Consider the following 14,836-nt stretch of genomic DNA (forward strand, 5'->3'; position numbering starts at 1 on the left):
TCTTTTCAACCTGCTTGTCCTTTCTCCCTCACAGGAAGGGTCTTGTGAACACATGTAGCCTGCCGTTTAGTTCTATCTTCTAAGTCTGTATTGCCAGTGATACAAAATATTCACAGGTCAGGAATTAGGACATGAACAGCTTTGGGAATCATCTTTCAGTCCAACACAAGGGAGAAGAACCTGAATGTGCTTTAAAGAATAGAAACCATACACAAATGATCATCTCCTTTTCCTTTTGTATCCAAGTTCTCCATCTGTGTATAGTTTCTGATTGCAAGGAAGCCAGACACAAAGCAAAATTGAAAAGATTAAGCATAATGAGAAAGTTTTGAAATTTGAGAGTACAGACGAAACTTTGAAAGAGTTTTTCAGAGGATAAAAGAGAGGAAGTCAAATAAATACACTGGGCTTGTAACACTGAAGACCCACTTGAATTTGATGACGAAACTCAGAGAAAAATGGGCACTGTCATGCAGTTTCTGTAGAAGTGATATGATGCTTTAGTACAGGCATGAAAAACAAGTAGGCAATTGGGTTTCCCAACAAAGTGAAATATTGAGGGAGAGACATAGAAGGAAGGCAGTGTAGACCTTTGGCAATGAACAGATTTCTTGTAATAATGACTCATGAAGGGACTGACATGCTACCATGAGCATATTTGCTCCAAGCCTTTCCCTTTATCTCTTCTTATTCTCCAAGACAGTCTCCAAATAAGGATATTTCTTGGAGAGAAAAGCAGCATGAGAAATTATGTGCAGAAAAGGTTCAAAACCATGGTTGTGTCACTCACTTTGAACAGTCTGAACCCAGACAGGAACCAACAGAAAGTAACTCTTCTTCTACTCACATGCTTTGGTTACTATCGCATACACAGTTTCTTTCTGTAATTTTAAACCCACCTGCAGGGATTAGAAAGAGAATCTTTCAACACAAAAATCTAAACAAAAACTGTGGGACATGGAGAAGGAGTACTGGGAGCTCTTTTGGGCCCTTCTATGGCACCTGTACCTCTGTCTCTTTTTTCTGTTAAGACCAGGGCTACTGTGACTAGTAAAATAATGGCCACCCCAAAAATATCCTTATCCTAATCCGTGAAAATTATGAACATGTTTCCTTATGCAACTCAAATTTTACTTTGCAGAAGTGGAGTTTTATTTTCCACATGAGGAAATCAGCCAGCACTCTAGGGAAAACCAGTTGAATCAACTTTAATCCCCAAGAGAAATACCTAACCAAACTCTGGTTAAAGGCAGATGCTAGGAGAGGAAAAAGGCCAGAAACACTTGACGTGAAAATGACTCAGCCACACTTTGCTAATATTAAATTTAGAGACCCGGGGTCCTGAATGCAGGCTCTAGATGTTAACAAAGGCAAGGAAAGTGATTTTTCCCCCAGAGTATCTAGGAAGGAACTCAACTCTGCTAACACTTTGATTTTTAACTCTTTGAGCCCATCAGTATCTGGTTAACAGTTCTACAAGGTAGTAAAGTTGTGTTGTTTTATGCAGCTGAATTTGTAGGAATCAGGACAACAGGAAATAAGCATCACAAGGCAGCAGTAGTTCTGAGAGAAGTTTCTAAAGTCTTAAAGTTGCTACTACTGTGTTCTCCACTGTGTAATGCTGGGAAACACTGAAAGCAATCCCTCTGATACTGATTGTTGCATCCAGTTTATACCATGATTCTGCAGAAAACTCAGCAGGATCCGACTCTGCCCTCCATACAGCTCCCCAAGATACATAGTGGAAGGAACACTCCGTCTATCCTCTTAGCTCTGGCCCTCCAGGATGGAGCATGAGCAGAAAGGCTCAAGTACGGCTGTCATTTTCAATGGCCTACATGCCAAAGATGGGAGTGAAGGTTCACCCAGGACAAGAGCATTCATAATCCAAGTCTGCCCACGTTGTTTAAACAGAACTCCTAGTTCAGCCTTGCTATATGCCCCTAACCTTCAAGGGGTGGGTGCTAGCCTCACTCAATATCCTTTTCCCAGGCCCCTTCTTGCCTTGGTGCCTACTGCTTTGTGAGTAATGATCTGAAGCCAGTCATGTGATTGGAAGCAGTCTCCATCTCCTTGCTTTGCTCGGTGGAGAATGGCAGGAGAAGCCAAATATTCTACCCAATAATTCAGTTATCCTCTTTCCACAGCATTTCTCCGCTAATACAGGATACTAAGGATGTAGAACCAGTTCAACCACTAGAACAGAAGCCTGCTGGTGATTTGTTCATTCTTAGAGTTCCCTTTAGAAAATGGAATTATTTCATCTCCATGCTCTTTGACATCATGACTAAGATATAATTATATAAGGAAACAATGTGCTAGCATTTCAATAATGTTTTTTTTAAGATTTATTTTTTTCTATTACAAAGTCAGATATACAGAGAGGAGGAGAGACAGAGAGGAAGATCTTCCATCCGATGATTCACTCCCCAAGTGAGCCACAACGGGCCGGTGCGCGCCAATCCGAAGCCGGGAACCCGGAACCTCCTCCGGGTCTCCCACGCAGGTGCAGGGTCCCAATGCATTGGGCCGTCCTCAACTGCTTTCCCAGGCCACAAGCAGGGAGCTGGATGGGAAGTGGAGCTGCCGGGACCAGAACCGGCTCCCATATGGGATCCCGGGGCGTCCAAGGCGAGGACCCTAGTTGCCAGGCCATGCCGCCGGGCCCTCAATAATGTTTTAAAAACATATAGAACCCCATAATTGCCTAATTATCAGTGCAAAAAGTAACATGCATTGAGTCTTCTCCAGGTAAAAATGACAAATTATCAATTTAGCTTTTGAGCCACTTTAAATCTTTAGAATCTTGGATTTTTATGTTAATGAATAACTGGGTAAGTATTACTCTTTATATTATGCATATTCCCTTTCAAAAATTGTAGTCTGTTTTGTAACCACATTTATCGCAACTTTTTGGATTAAGTCTGTGTTTATGTATTTTTGGTATTTACTGGCAGTTCTTTCATACTATGACTTTCACCACTAATGAGGGATTTAAGTGATTCGTCACATGTTTGGTATGCTCAAAATTCTTTCTTTTCAGAAAATGTTATATGGTTTGGCATATTTCCAGAGCCTTGGCATGTACAAAAATATCTCATCTCCATTCTCACATTTGATGACTAAGATGACATAATCACATTATTCTCCCCTTTTAGAAAATCCTTCTTATACTGAATGGTGTGCAGATCTCATTATATGAGAAATGATCCAAGATTTGTTTAAGTAATGGTAGTTTTTCATTCATTTGATACATCAAAACATCTCTCATATCTGCAAAGTACTTATTTCTTCAACTCAAAATTTTCCTTTGTAACGTATTCTTCCTATTCCATTCATCCTATTTTCTTTTACAAAACAACAATTATTAATGTATCTCTATTTTATTTCTTCTATTTCTTAACTTCTTCCATGTTTGAACTCTTAGCATTTACTTTGTTCTCTGAATCCTTTAAATTTACTTTGCATTTCAATTTTTTTAACTAAATGAAACATACATACGTACATGCCATATTTAGGAGATACAATGCTATGAGTATGTAGTATTATTAAACAAAGATTCTATTTTCTAAAGCTTATTTATTTTTATTATTTCAGGATGCAATTCTATAGACAAAGATTGTATTTTCAATACAGTATAAAATGTATATTGTTTTGTTATATATATGATTAAGATAAATGAATATATATGATAAAACCAAAACATTGAAAAAAATAAAACCAGACTGAAATATATTTCATATTTGTAGATGGACTAGCTAAAGAACAATTCGTGCCAATGTCAATATCAGCAGAATATTTTGTAATTTGACAAAAATAATTCTAAAGGATGAAAAAGAATTTGTGGTATTTTGTTAAGAATTAGAAAAAATCTATCAGCAATATAACTACCTTATAATTCAAAAATAAAACATGTCGAAGTTTAAATACTTTACCTTTAATCATTGTAGTCATAAATTATACCATCTACAAAAATATCTCCAAATTATTTTTAAAAATATGTTCGGGAGAAAAGGAACTTCTACTTGCTGATTTACTACCCAAATGCCCTAAACAACTGGCAATAGGCTAGTGCCAGAGCCAGGCACTAAGAATACAAGCCTGTTCTACAACATGAAGGATAGTCACCTGTTTTCTGGAGCTATCACTGTTGTCTCCCAGATGCCACTTTGGCAAGATGCTGGAACCAGGAACTGGACCTTGGAAATGAACCCAGACACTCTAATATGGGATTCAGGTGTCTTAACAGGCATTTTAACTATGACACCAAACACCCACTTCTCCAAGTTATTTTAAAATCCTTAAAATTACCATCAAATATATTTTAATGTCTATCATATCACTTTCTGAATGTCTTTCTAAGCTTGTTTGAAATATTTTGTTTTAAATTGCAATGGCAAGCAAATATGCCTGACTACACAAATATTTAAAATTAGCATTAAAAATTCTAAGTTAATCGACAAATGCCAGAGAAAATCACTGATCTTGTCAGAGGTTAAAATGAACATTGTATGACATAATACGTCAATTTTTAGTGCATCACGATTTCCAAATGAATGAAGAAAATCAACATGTAATTCCAAAAGGAGCAAGATATAATATCATGTAAATATATATGAATATAATCTTAGCAGAAGGCACTGAGAAGTCATGAAATGAATAGGACCTGGTGTCACAGTCTTGACTCACTCAAAAGGGGTGAAGATTTATACACAGTGGGGAACTTTGATACTGACATTTTCAAATACTGCTAATGGAATGCAAATTGTTAGCATACTTTGGGAAAGAAATATTTTATTATCTGTGAATAAAATGTTAGTGGTTTGAATTTGACAATTCTTTTCATGAAGCCTTAAAGGAATGATCATTTTTAAATTAGTTATGTAAAACTGTTCCCCTCAGTGCTATGCACAATGGTAAGCCTGGAAACTAATAGGATATCCTTCAACAATAAAAGAAATGATCATGTATTTATTCTATATAACATTATGAAGACATTCAAGTTCTAGAAACTGTAAGAGCATGAAAAAATGTTTGATGTTGTGTTTTAAAAATAGGAGCAATAATTCCTACGTATGCCAGCTCTATCAGCTTTGTAAATAGAATAGTATGGAAAGAATTACATTGCAAGGCTATGCTTGATAGTTTGACCTATTCTATATGAAATATCACATTAATTAAAAAACATTATTAATATATAAATCAACAACAATAAATGTACTGTTAGCATCAACCTTAACTTTCAAAATATTTACCTCCAAAAGGTGTCCATCCACGTTTATCCAGCTTACACCCCACCTTATCATTTCCCAATTGGAGATGTTGCTATCACATACACAGCAATTGACCCAGCCGGCAACCAAGCAAGCTGTACTTTCCATATCAAAGTTATTGGTAAGTCTTCTTCAACTCATCTGGGTGGGTTTGCAAAAATACCCCAGGACCTAAGGGACTTTGCCTCTCCTTTATCTTCAACTGCTTGTTTTCATGTTTCTTCCTCCTGGCTTTGCAGCCTGCTCAGGTCGTCCCCTCCTTGAAGTTTGCACACCCTTTAAGTATCGCTGCGTCTCTGATGTCTTCCCAGATGAGCCTTTTGAAGAGTTCCTGGGGACTGGCATCCCTTGCTTCTTCCTTCTATTGATTCTCAAAGTCACTGAAGTGAGGCGTCTGTTCCCTTCACTGGTATTAACTACTGTCATCAAGGTCACCTTTCCTCTAACTGCACATGTTTCAGGGCTTATTTCACATAGTATTTCCTCAGATTTTACAGGATTAGCCACATTTTCTTACCAAACCTTTCTTCAATCCCTTGCTTCTCCAACCCAGTCCATCCTGTTTTGTCCCATTTGATTCGCCTATGCTTCTTCATCTCTTTCTCAGGCTCCTCTTCCGAAGTGTTTCTCTAATGGAATGGCAAGCAGGAAGGAAAGATAAGACATGAGCATTTGGGTTATGTGACTAACTTAGTAGTCAAGATGTCAGTTTCTCACATTGGAGTCCCTGGGGTTGGTTCCCAGCTCTAGCTGCTGACTCCTGCTTCCTGCTAAAGCGAATCCTGGGAGGTAACAGTGGTGTCTAAAGGAAATTGATTCCTGTCACCAGTGTGGGAGACCTGGATTGAGTTACTGGCGCTCAGCAACAGACAGACCAACCCTGGCATGGCAAGTGTTTGAGGAATGGACCAACGGATGGGAAACCTGTTTATCTGTCTCTCTCAATCTATGTCTCATGGCCACTTAAATAAATAACAAAAAAATTAAATAATTTAACATTTGTCCATAATGCTTAGCTAAAATATAAATCTATATATTATTGCAGATTATATTATACAGATTTATTATATTATTATAAATCTATATATTCTCACAGGTACAACCCATCTAATTTCAGAGTGTGTATCTTCAATATATTATGAAGAGAAATACCCTGCTCTTCATGCTTGTGGCTTAAGTTACTGGCTTAATGACCTCAGACAAATTCTCTAAGTTTTGCTTAAGATTCCTCACATATAAAATTGGAAAAAGAATATTTTTCATATCTCCATTAAACTACAAGGTATAGGCTTAGAATATTTAAATGTGTGAAATCTATATCACTGTTGAAATTACAGTCCTGATGACTCAGTCCGGGATTTGAAACCTGGCCTGCCAGCCCTATCATTTATTGGCCCTGCTTGACACTTCATGTAAGAGGATGACCGTGGGCGTAATTGGAATTGGAACATTTCACTCTTTCAACTGTCTAGCAAGATTCTCTTCATTGCTAAATGGGTCGCCTTCACGACTTTGGAACTAACAAATTCAGTTGCTGCCACATGCAGAGTTACCTTTCACACAACTGTATTTGTGACAATGTTAGGAATTTGATATTTGTTCTTCAACAGACAGCAGTTTCACAAACTCTTACTTTTCATGCCTTTATTCATTTATTTGACAGGCTGAATGATGTAGAGAGAAATTGGGAGAGAGAGATCTTTCATCTGCACTTCACTGCCCATATGACCACAGCAGCAGGGAACTGCCAAACTAAAGGCAGGATCCAGGAGCTCCATGCTAGTCTTCCACATGGGTGGAAGGACCCCAAGGACATGGGCTATCTTCTCCTGCCTCCCTAGGCATAGTAAAAGTAAGCTGGGCTTAAAGCAGATGACCCAGGACTCAAACAATTACTCTAATGTGAGATGCAGGCATGGCAAAACAGCAGTTTAACCTACACCACAGCACCAGCCTACTATCTTTTGATGTTAGAATCAGGGATAACATCTACCTTATCAGCAGAGCAGGGACAGGGCCTTCCTTGTTCATTGTAAGGCAAGGTCCTCGGCCAACACAAGCAACTTTGTATCCTGCAACACCTCTCATCATGTTTGAAGATTGGTTATGACTACTTTGACTTCCTGTTCTTCAGATGTAGAGCCACCTGTCATAGACCGGTGCCGATCTCCACCTCCAATCCAGCTCTCAGAGAAGGAGCAGGCTGTAAGATGGGATGAGCCTCAGTTCTCTGACAACTCTGGTGAGAAGCTAAGGCTTTTGCTATCAGCATGAAAACGTTGACTTGTATTTTTTTAAAAATATATTTTTAAAAGCATAAAAGAAAAAATAATTGCCAACTGTCTAGGAAAAAATAATTACACTAGGTTATATGTTTTAATCTTAGGATAATTAAGTGTAATTTAACATTGTCCTTCTTTCAGTGATCAGTGAATACTTATTAAACCCTTACTAGGTATTTTACATGAAGCCATGGTAATGGATTTATTGAATCTCTGAGATTATATTGCCCTGGAAGTATAAACTGTGCATTCTACTGGCATTTGTATTATAGTTCTCTGAATAGATACTATTATTAAACATTTGTCAAATAAATTATGAAACATCATAGGAAAGTAGAAAAAAACTGAGCAAACATAATTGAATTTCATTGTGATGATTTTGCCAAAACCCAGGAAACAATAATAAAATGTAATTTAGCTGTATTTCTTAAACTTTGAAAGTTCAAATGGACTGAGTTATTGGGAGAAAATTATTTGCTTAGAAAAGATACCTTAATTTTATGGAATATTGAGTCCTTGATTTCTATGCTACAGAAATATACTGAATCTTTCATTTCCTGACAAAATAACCTGAAAATGACTCCTTTTTTTTCTTTTCTAGGAGCTGAATTGACCATCACAAGAACTCACACACAAGGTGACCTTTTCCCTCCCGGAGAGACCATAGTGCGTTATACAGCCACTGACCCCTCAGGCAATAACAGGACATGTGAGATTCACATTGTCATTAAAGGTATTCTTATCAACTACTCAAAATACAGTTGACATCTGATATATGTGATTACTATAATACTCTGTCAATAAAATAGACTATAGGCACCATACTTAAAATGTAGAATACTGGTGGATTGTATTTAGTTATGCAATTGTCATTCCCTTATTTAATGATAAATAGAAATATTTCTATGATTGTTGTTAATGAGTAATTAATTAACATAATCTCTAGATTTACAAAGTTTCATAGTCATGATCCTATTCTAAATGATGGAGGAGACTGTGAAAATATGTTTGTTACATAGTGCTATCCATTTGTATTTGCACTAGAGGAATTCCAAATTTAATAACCCAAAATCAAAATAAGGTATATGAAACCTCCAATTACACATAGGTGCAGATTTTAGTATATCCCTTTGAGCAACCAAAAATCAGACATGACTACTCTTCCATGCTAAGGACTTAGTGTGACAAGATACCTCAGAGTAGTGGTAGAAAGCAATACTCCTGTCCAAAATTCAGCTTGTATTCCTGGAATTTAAATTATGCTTTTCATTGTATTGTATGTTAAAGTGCTATTCGTTTTACATAGGCTCTCCCTGTGAGGTTCCATTTACACCTATAAATGGAGATTTCATATGTACTCAGGATGAGAATGGGGTTAACTGCACTTTAAGATGCTTGGAAGGCTATGATTTCACAGAAGGATCCACTGAAAAGTATTATTGTGCTTATGAAGATGGCATCTGGAGGCCACCGTATTCCACTGAATGGCCAGACTGTGCTAGTAAGTCTTCCTTATGCGTTGTGTCCCTTCTATGTATGTGAATGTGGAGTGTGTGTGTGTGTGTCTATCTGAATATTAAGGCATTGAAGTGCCCTAAATAGGAACTAGTGGAAAATTGTGTCATGCCTGGATTGCTGTTAGGACAAGATTCCAAGTAATTGAGAACCATCTTGGACCTCCTGTCTTTTTACCAGAAACCTCTCAAAAGACAGGTCAGTATGTAGTTCTTATGCTGTAAACATGGACTTAAAGCCTCATACTCCAAAAGGGTTTATTGAATTCTGCATGTATGATGAAACACAATAAATCAGTCACATTCCATTTAGATTTGATGCATGTTTAGAGTGATTCAATAATGCTGCATGTATTTTTATAAAAACAATACAATAAATATTTTAATCTAGTATAAATAAAGATTCTCCTGAATGAATCTTTCATCCAGCATCGTAAGTAGGGTCAAGTGCCCAGGTCTTGGAAAAAAAGTGAAGTCCGCTTATTTGAGTTATTTTTCCCCAAAATTATGGGAGTACATAGAAGCAGTATCACTCACCTCCATCTCACACATTAAACAGTAAGCTATAGAGCATTATCACTAAATCCAAGGACAGGTCTGTCTCCATGGAAACTATCCTTTCAGGAAATATGATTGCTTAGTATTTAGAAGCTTTTCAATATCTCTTGGTTTGAAATATCATTAAATGTGGTTTCATTTTATATAAAATATGACTGACTCAACTGAGATTTTTAAAAATTCTCAGGAGTATATGCAAATATATTTTATATCTCCTTTTCCCTAAAATACATTTTCATATGACCAGAAAGAAAAGAATGAAATCAAGAAACAAGCTCATGATCAGAACTACTACTTGGCCCATGAATCATTTTGACCAACTACTTACATAGTTCCCTTCACTGTCGTCTCTTGCTTTCCTAACAGTCTCACCAGTCATGTCAGAATTCAGGTATTGTTGCCATTTTCCATGGACAGTTAGACCTTTGTTTTTGAAAACACTTACCGACAAAACCTGCTTTGTCCTTTATTTTTCAGTAAAACGTTTTGCAAACCATGGGTTTAAGTCCTTTGAGATGCTGTACAGAGCTACTCGGTGTGATGACACAGATCTGTTAAAGAAGTTTTCTGATGCATTTGAAACAACCCTGGGGAAAATGGTATGTCAGTAAGATTCCTCTACTGTATGTCATTTTCTGATTATTTATTTTAATCATTAGAGATTGAGGGAGAGTCCCATCTCATGGTTTACTCCTCCAATACTCACAATAGGCAAGACAGGGTTTGTGCCCAACCTGGCATCTGGGAACAGCACATCTTCCTTGTAAGACATCCAACTGTTTGAGCCATCCCTGATGTTTCCCAGGTTCTGTGTAAGCAGGAAGTTAAAATGAGAAGTCAGGACTCAAACCCAGGTACTCCAATATGGGATTCTTTCTGCATGAAGATAAATTTATTTTTAATTTCATTTTTCTAAAAGCTTTTTGAGTCCTTTCACGTGTATATGCCTAAAAGATTGTTACCACCTTTTTACGGGCTAACAAATGTTTCATAATACAGGTTGCTAAGGACCAAACCCTATTAAGAATACACAATAACTGACATCTGTTCAACAGATCTTTTTGGAAAATGTTTTCTTTAAATCCATTCAATAAAACCAAATTCTGAAGAAAAAACAATTCAGTATTGCTAATTAATAAAATACTGTACCCACTGTTACTGTAGATCTGTAATTGAAAAAGAAGCAATACAATCATACTAGTTTCATCCTATCTTACATCTTGAGCAATTCATGTTTGCCTGAGTAGTCCCTGCACACTCCTACACGTATATTTTTCTTGAAAGTGAAAATATTTTGTTTCTAAATAAATTCTTCAATGCCTGGACCAAATGTGATATTTCCATGAAACATACTATTTGACTTTGTACTTTCACTCCCAGTATGGAAGGCCATCAACAAATGCTTGCTAAATAAGCAAATTTTTAAAAATCACACCTAAAATTATAGGTAACTGATTTTTATGGGACTAGCACTATGGTATAGTGGATGAAGCTACTGTCTGCAATGCCGGCAAGCTATATGGGTGCCAGGTCAAGTCCTGACTGCTCCACTTCTGATGCAGCTCCCTGCAAATACACCTGGGAAAACAAAAGACGATGACTCAAGTCCCTGGGCCCCTGCACTAACTAGGGAAATGTGGAATAATCTCCAGGCTCCGGGCTTTAATCTAGTCTGGACCTAACCATTGCAGCCATTTGGGGAGTAAACCAGTGAATCAAAGATATTTCTCTATAACCATATTTCCTTCTCTGTCTCTAACTCTGTCTTTCAGACTAATAAAATAAAGCCCCCAAGAATGATTATTATGTGTATAGACTCAGTGTCTATCACAGGCTATATTATAGCAACATAGAGATGGCATAAGAGATCAGAATATACTTTTCTTTATTCATTCATTTAATAATTATTTGGATCTATGTCCCATGGTAAACACCAGGGAATTCGATGGGAATAAAATAGCCAAAGCTTTATGTTCATAAAACTTTAGAATAATAAACAAATTATAAGGAAAATTCATAGCAAGCCAAATAGCAAAATGCTGTGAAACTCAAAGTTTTGCCTTGTAGTCTGACATCTAAGAATTTTAAGGGAACCAACTTACTAATTACCTCAATCAGTGAAAGAAGGCAGAGGTTAGTAGAGAGAGTAAGAAGACATGCAGCAAAGTCTGACAGGAGATAATGGCGGCTTGAGCAGGAGTAGAGGTGGTTTAAAGTAGATGGACTTGGGGCATATTTTGAAAGCAAATGTAGTGGGGTTTGCTGAGAGATTGATGTAAGCTGTGAGCAAGGGAGGCATCAAGGAGGCGGTGTATACAGCAGCACAGATGCGGAAAGTGGATACATCTGTGGTGATAGAAAAAATTATTTCTGACTTCTATTTTAACAGCGAAAGAAGACAGCTGAGAGTAAAGACAGGGAGGAGACAAGAAACTTTAGAAGGAAGAATGTGTACAAAATGATTTTCCAAGAGATCGTGAATGACTTTACTGAAGATATATAGAATAGGCAATAAGGAGGGTTGTTTCCCAGAAGCCTTGATTAGCTATCCAGGTACATGCATGGAGTAACAAAATGTTTCCTTTAATCAGGGCTCAGGGCTCTCCAGGGAAACACCTTGAAGAGGTGAGCACATAGGGGAGCACAGAGACCAGAGGCGCTTTCACAGGATGAGGCTTAAACGTGATAGTTAAATATACCTCAGCAATATGACACTGGATCTGCCTTCTTTGTCTGTATCTACAATTCCATGATGAACTTCAACAGCAGAATGTTGCACTTGCAAACATATCCTAAAGGACTACACTACTGTAATAGCATGGGGGGACCTGAGAAAGAGGAAAATGGGGGAAGGGCAGGGTACAGCTAGGGAGGAATCCCTGTATCTACAAAAATATATCATGGAAAATAATAAAAATCATTTTTTTAAAAAATCGTTGGGGTAAAAGATAAGGTCACAAAAATGGTATAAAGAAAAAATTCGGGGGGCGGGGGTGATTATGCAGAGACCGAGATGGCCCAAGAGCCCTGGGTTTCTAGTGGTGAGAAAAAGATATGAAAGATGCGAGATGGATCCTGGGGGTAACAGCTGGAAGAGGAGTCATGGGAGGAGGTGGGGAGGACCAGGACCTTTCTCAGCAGCATGCAGAGCCCTGAGACTCTCCGTCCTCCCCAAGACCGAGGAAGCACAGGGCCAGGCCAAACCACAGTCAGGTGATTCCGGTCACGTGATTCTGTTTCATCCTCTTCACTTTGTTATCCACAGGTCCCATCATTTTGTAATGATGCTGATGACATTGACTGCAGACTGGAGGATCTTACCAAAAAATACTGCTTGGAATATAATTATGACTATGAAAATGGCTTTGCAATTGGTAATCAAATTATTTAGGGTTGCTGTGGTTTGAAAAATAAAATGATTATAGAAGCCTGGAGAAATGTAGAAAAATTTATTTGTACTAACTCATGCAGCATTTGAGAATAGCTATATTTTACATGTTTAATGGTGATTATAAATATATTGAGTACCAATAAATATTTCAAGATCATAAATTATGTAGTATGATAATAATAAAACCATATTTTGATAGTAAATCTATGTACTGATATATTTTCTTAGAAAATATTAATTTCAAAATATGGACAACAATTTTTGCATGGTAGTCAATGGATATCACAATTAGGTCATTAATTTAAACTAATTACATATGAAAAATATTCAGATTCTCTACTGAAATGTTAAAATTCAATGTTTTCAAATCAAATATATTATCAGTGGAATTTTAATTTTTTAATGATGCTATTGTTAAGTAAAGTATGTGACTTTTAGGTGTATATGTGTGTATATATTTGTTGTGTTTATATCTTGCCATCAAACTTAATGCCCAAATATTTCTAAAAAGTTTTAGTTTCTCCTTTGAGTATTTGCATTAGCAAAGTCATCATCTTGTTTGGCAATGGCACTGCTTATTCTTATTACATTCTTATAAATTATGCAGGACTTCCAGAGTAGTATTTTTAAAATATGAGCTACAACAGATTGTTGTAGTGATTAAACACATAAATTTCACAATCAAATCCATGTGTGCTTTTGATGTTATCAGTCTCTTCTATGCCTTAGTTTCCTCACCTATAAAATGGGTGTACAAGGGTTCTGATATTATAGAACCACTGTAACTATTAAGTACAAGTGTTTACAAGGTTATCTGAATAATATGTGTTAATTTCCACTACAGAAGGCATTCTTACTGACATAAATCCTATTGGAAATAATGACAGCATGAACTAATATTGATTACTGCTTTAGAACTCTCAAATACTTAAAATATCATTTTTGCATGTTTACTAAAAACAAAGCTACAAATGATCAAAAACAAAGAATGAAATCCAGATAATCTACAACCCCAGGCACAATTTTGTTGTTATACATACATGCACACACACGTGTGTGTATATATATATATAGTGTGTGTGTGTATATAGTATACTACATACAGAAATATTTGTATAATATACATTTGCATGCTATTTTGTAGACGTGAAATTTTAGATGGCATCATATTAAGACAATTTTATTCATTTTTAAAAACTTATTTATAAATTTTACCACAAAGACCGATTTACAGAGAGAGGATACAAAGAGAAAGATCTGTTCACTGGTTCACTCCCCAAGTGACCTCAATGGCTGGAGCAGAGGTCATCTAAAGCCAGGAGCCAGGAGTGTCCCCCAGGTTTTCCAAGCAGGTGCAAAGTCCCAAGGCCATCCTCCACTGCTTTCCCAGGTCACAAGCAGGGAGCTGGATGGGAAGTGGAGCAGCTGGGACACAAACCAAGACCCATATGGGCTCCTGGTGTGTGCAAGGCGAGGATTTAGTCACTGAGCCACCGCTCCAGGCCAAAGACCATTTTATTCATTAAATACCATATTTCAATATAGTTGTAATGGTGACATTACTAATTCATCAATCAGTTTACTATAATTTATGTAAAAAATTCCCTTTTGGTTGATCTTAGATGTTTTAAATTTTTAACTATTATGTAACATTCTTCAGTATACTGTTTGGAAACTGAGATTTTAGAAAGGAAGAAATTAGGTGAAATTGGCAGTGGGGTTAGCACTTGCACATCATAAACAGCCAAGCCTCTTCTGTTTTCTGTGACCCAGGTTTCCCCTCCTAAAGGATAGAGTAGGTTCCAAAGTCACAAGGTT

General features: G+C 36.9%; 1 protein-coding gene across 1 annotated transcript in view; it reads left to right on the top strand.

The window, feature by feature from the left end:
• The window catches only part of SVEP1 (sushi, von Willebrand factor type A, EGF and pentraxin domain containing 1), a 168,598-nt gene that overhangs the window by 74,747 nt on the left and 79,015 nt on the right, over nt 1–14,836 (top strand). Inside the window, exons 9-14 of the mRNA XM_058672513.1 lie at nt 5,265–5,394; nt 7,408–7,515; nt 8,157–8,288; nt 8,862–9,056; nt 10,105–10,226; nt 12,893–13,001. Of these exons, the coding sequence (XP_058528496.1) occupies nt 5,265–5,394; nt 7,408–7,515; nt 8,157–8,288; nt 8,862–9,056; nt 10,105–10,226; nt 12,893–13,001 (796 nt within the window). The remainder of the gene's footprint in view (nt 1–5,264; nt 5,395–7,407; nt 7,516–8,156; nt 8,289–8,861; nt 9,057–10,104; nt 10,227–12,892; nt 13,002–14,836) is intronic.

This window comes from Ochotona princeps, chromosome 14 (assembly GCF_030435755.1).
Source record: "Ochotona princeps isolate mOchPri1 chromosome 14, mOchPri1.hap1, whole genome shotgun sequence".
NCBI classification, from domain to species: Eukaryota; Metazoa; Chordata; class Mammalia; order Lagomorpha; family Ochotonidae; genus Ochotona; species Ochotona princeps.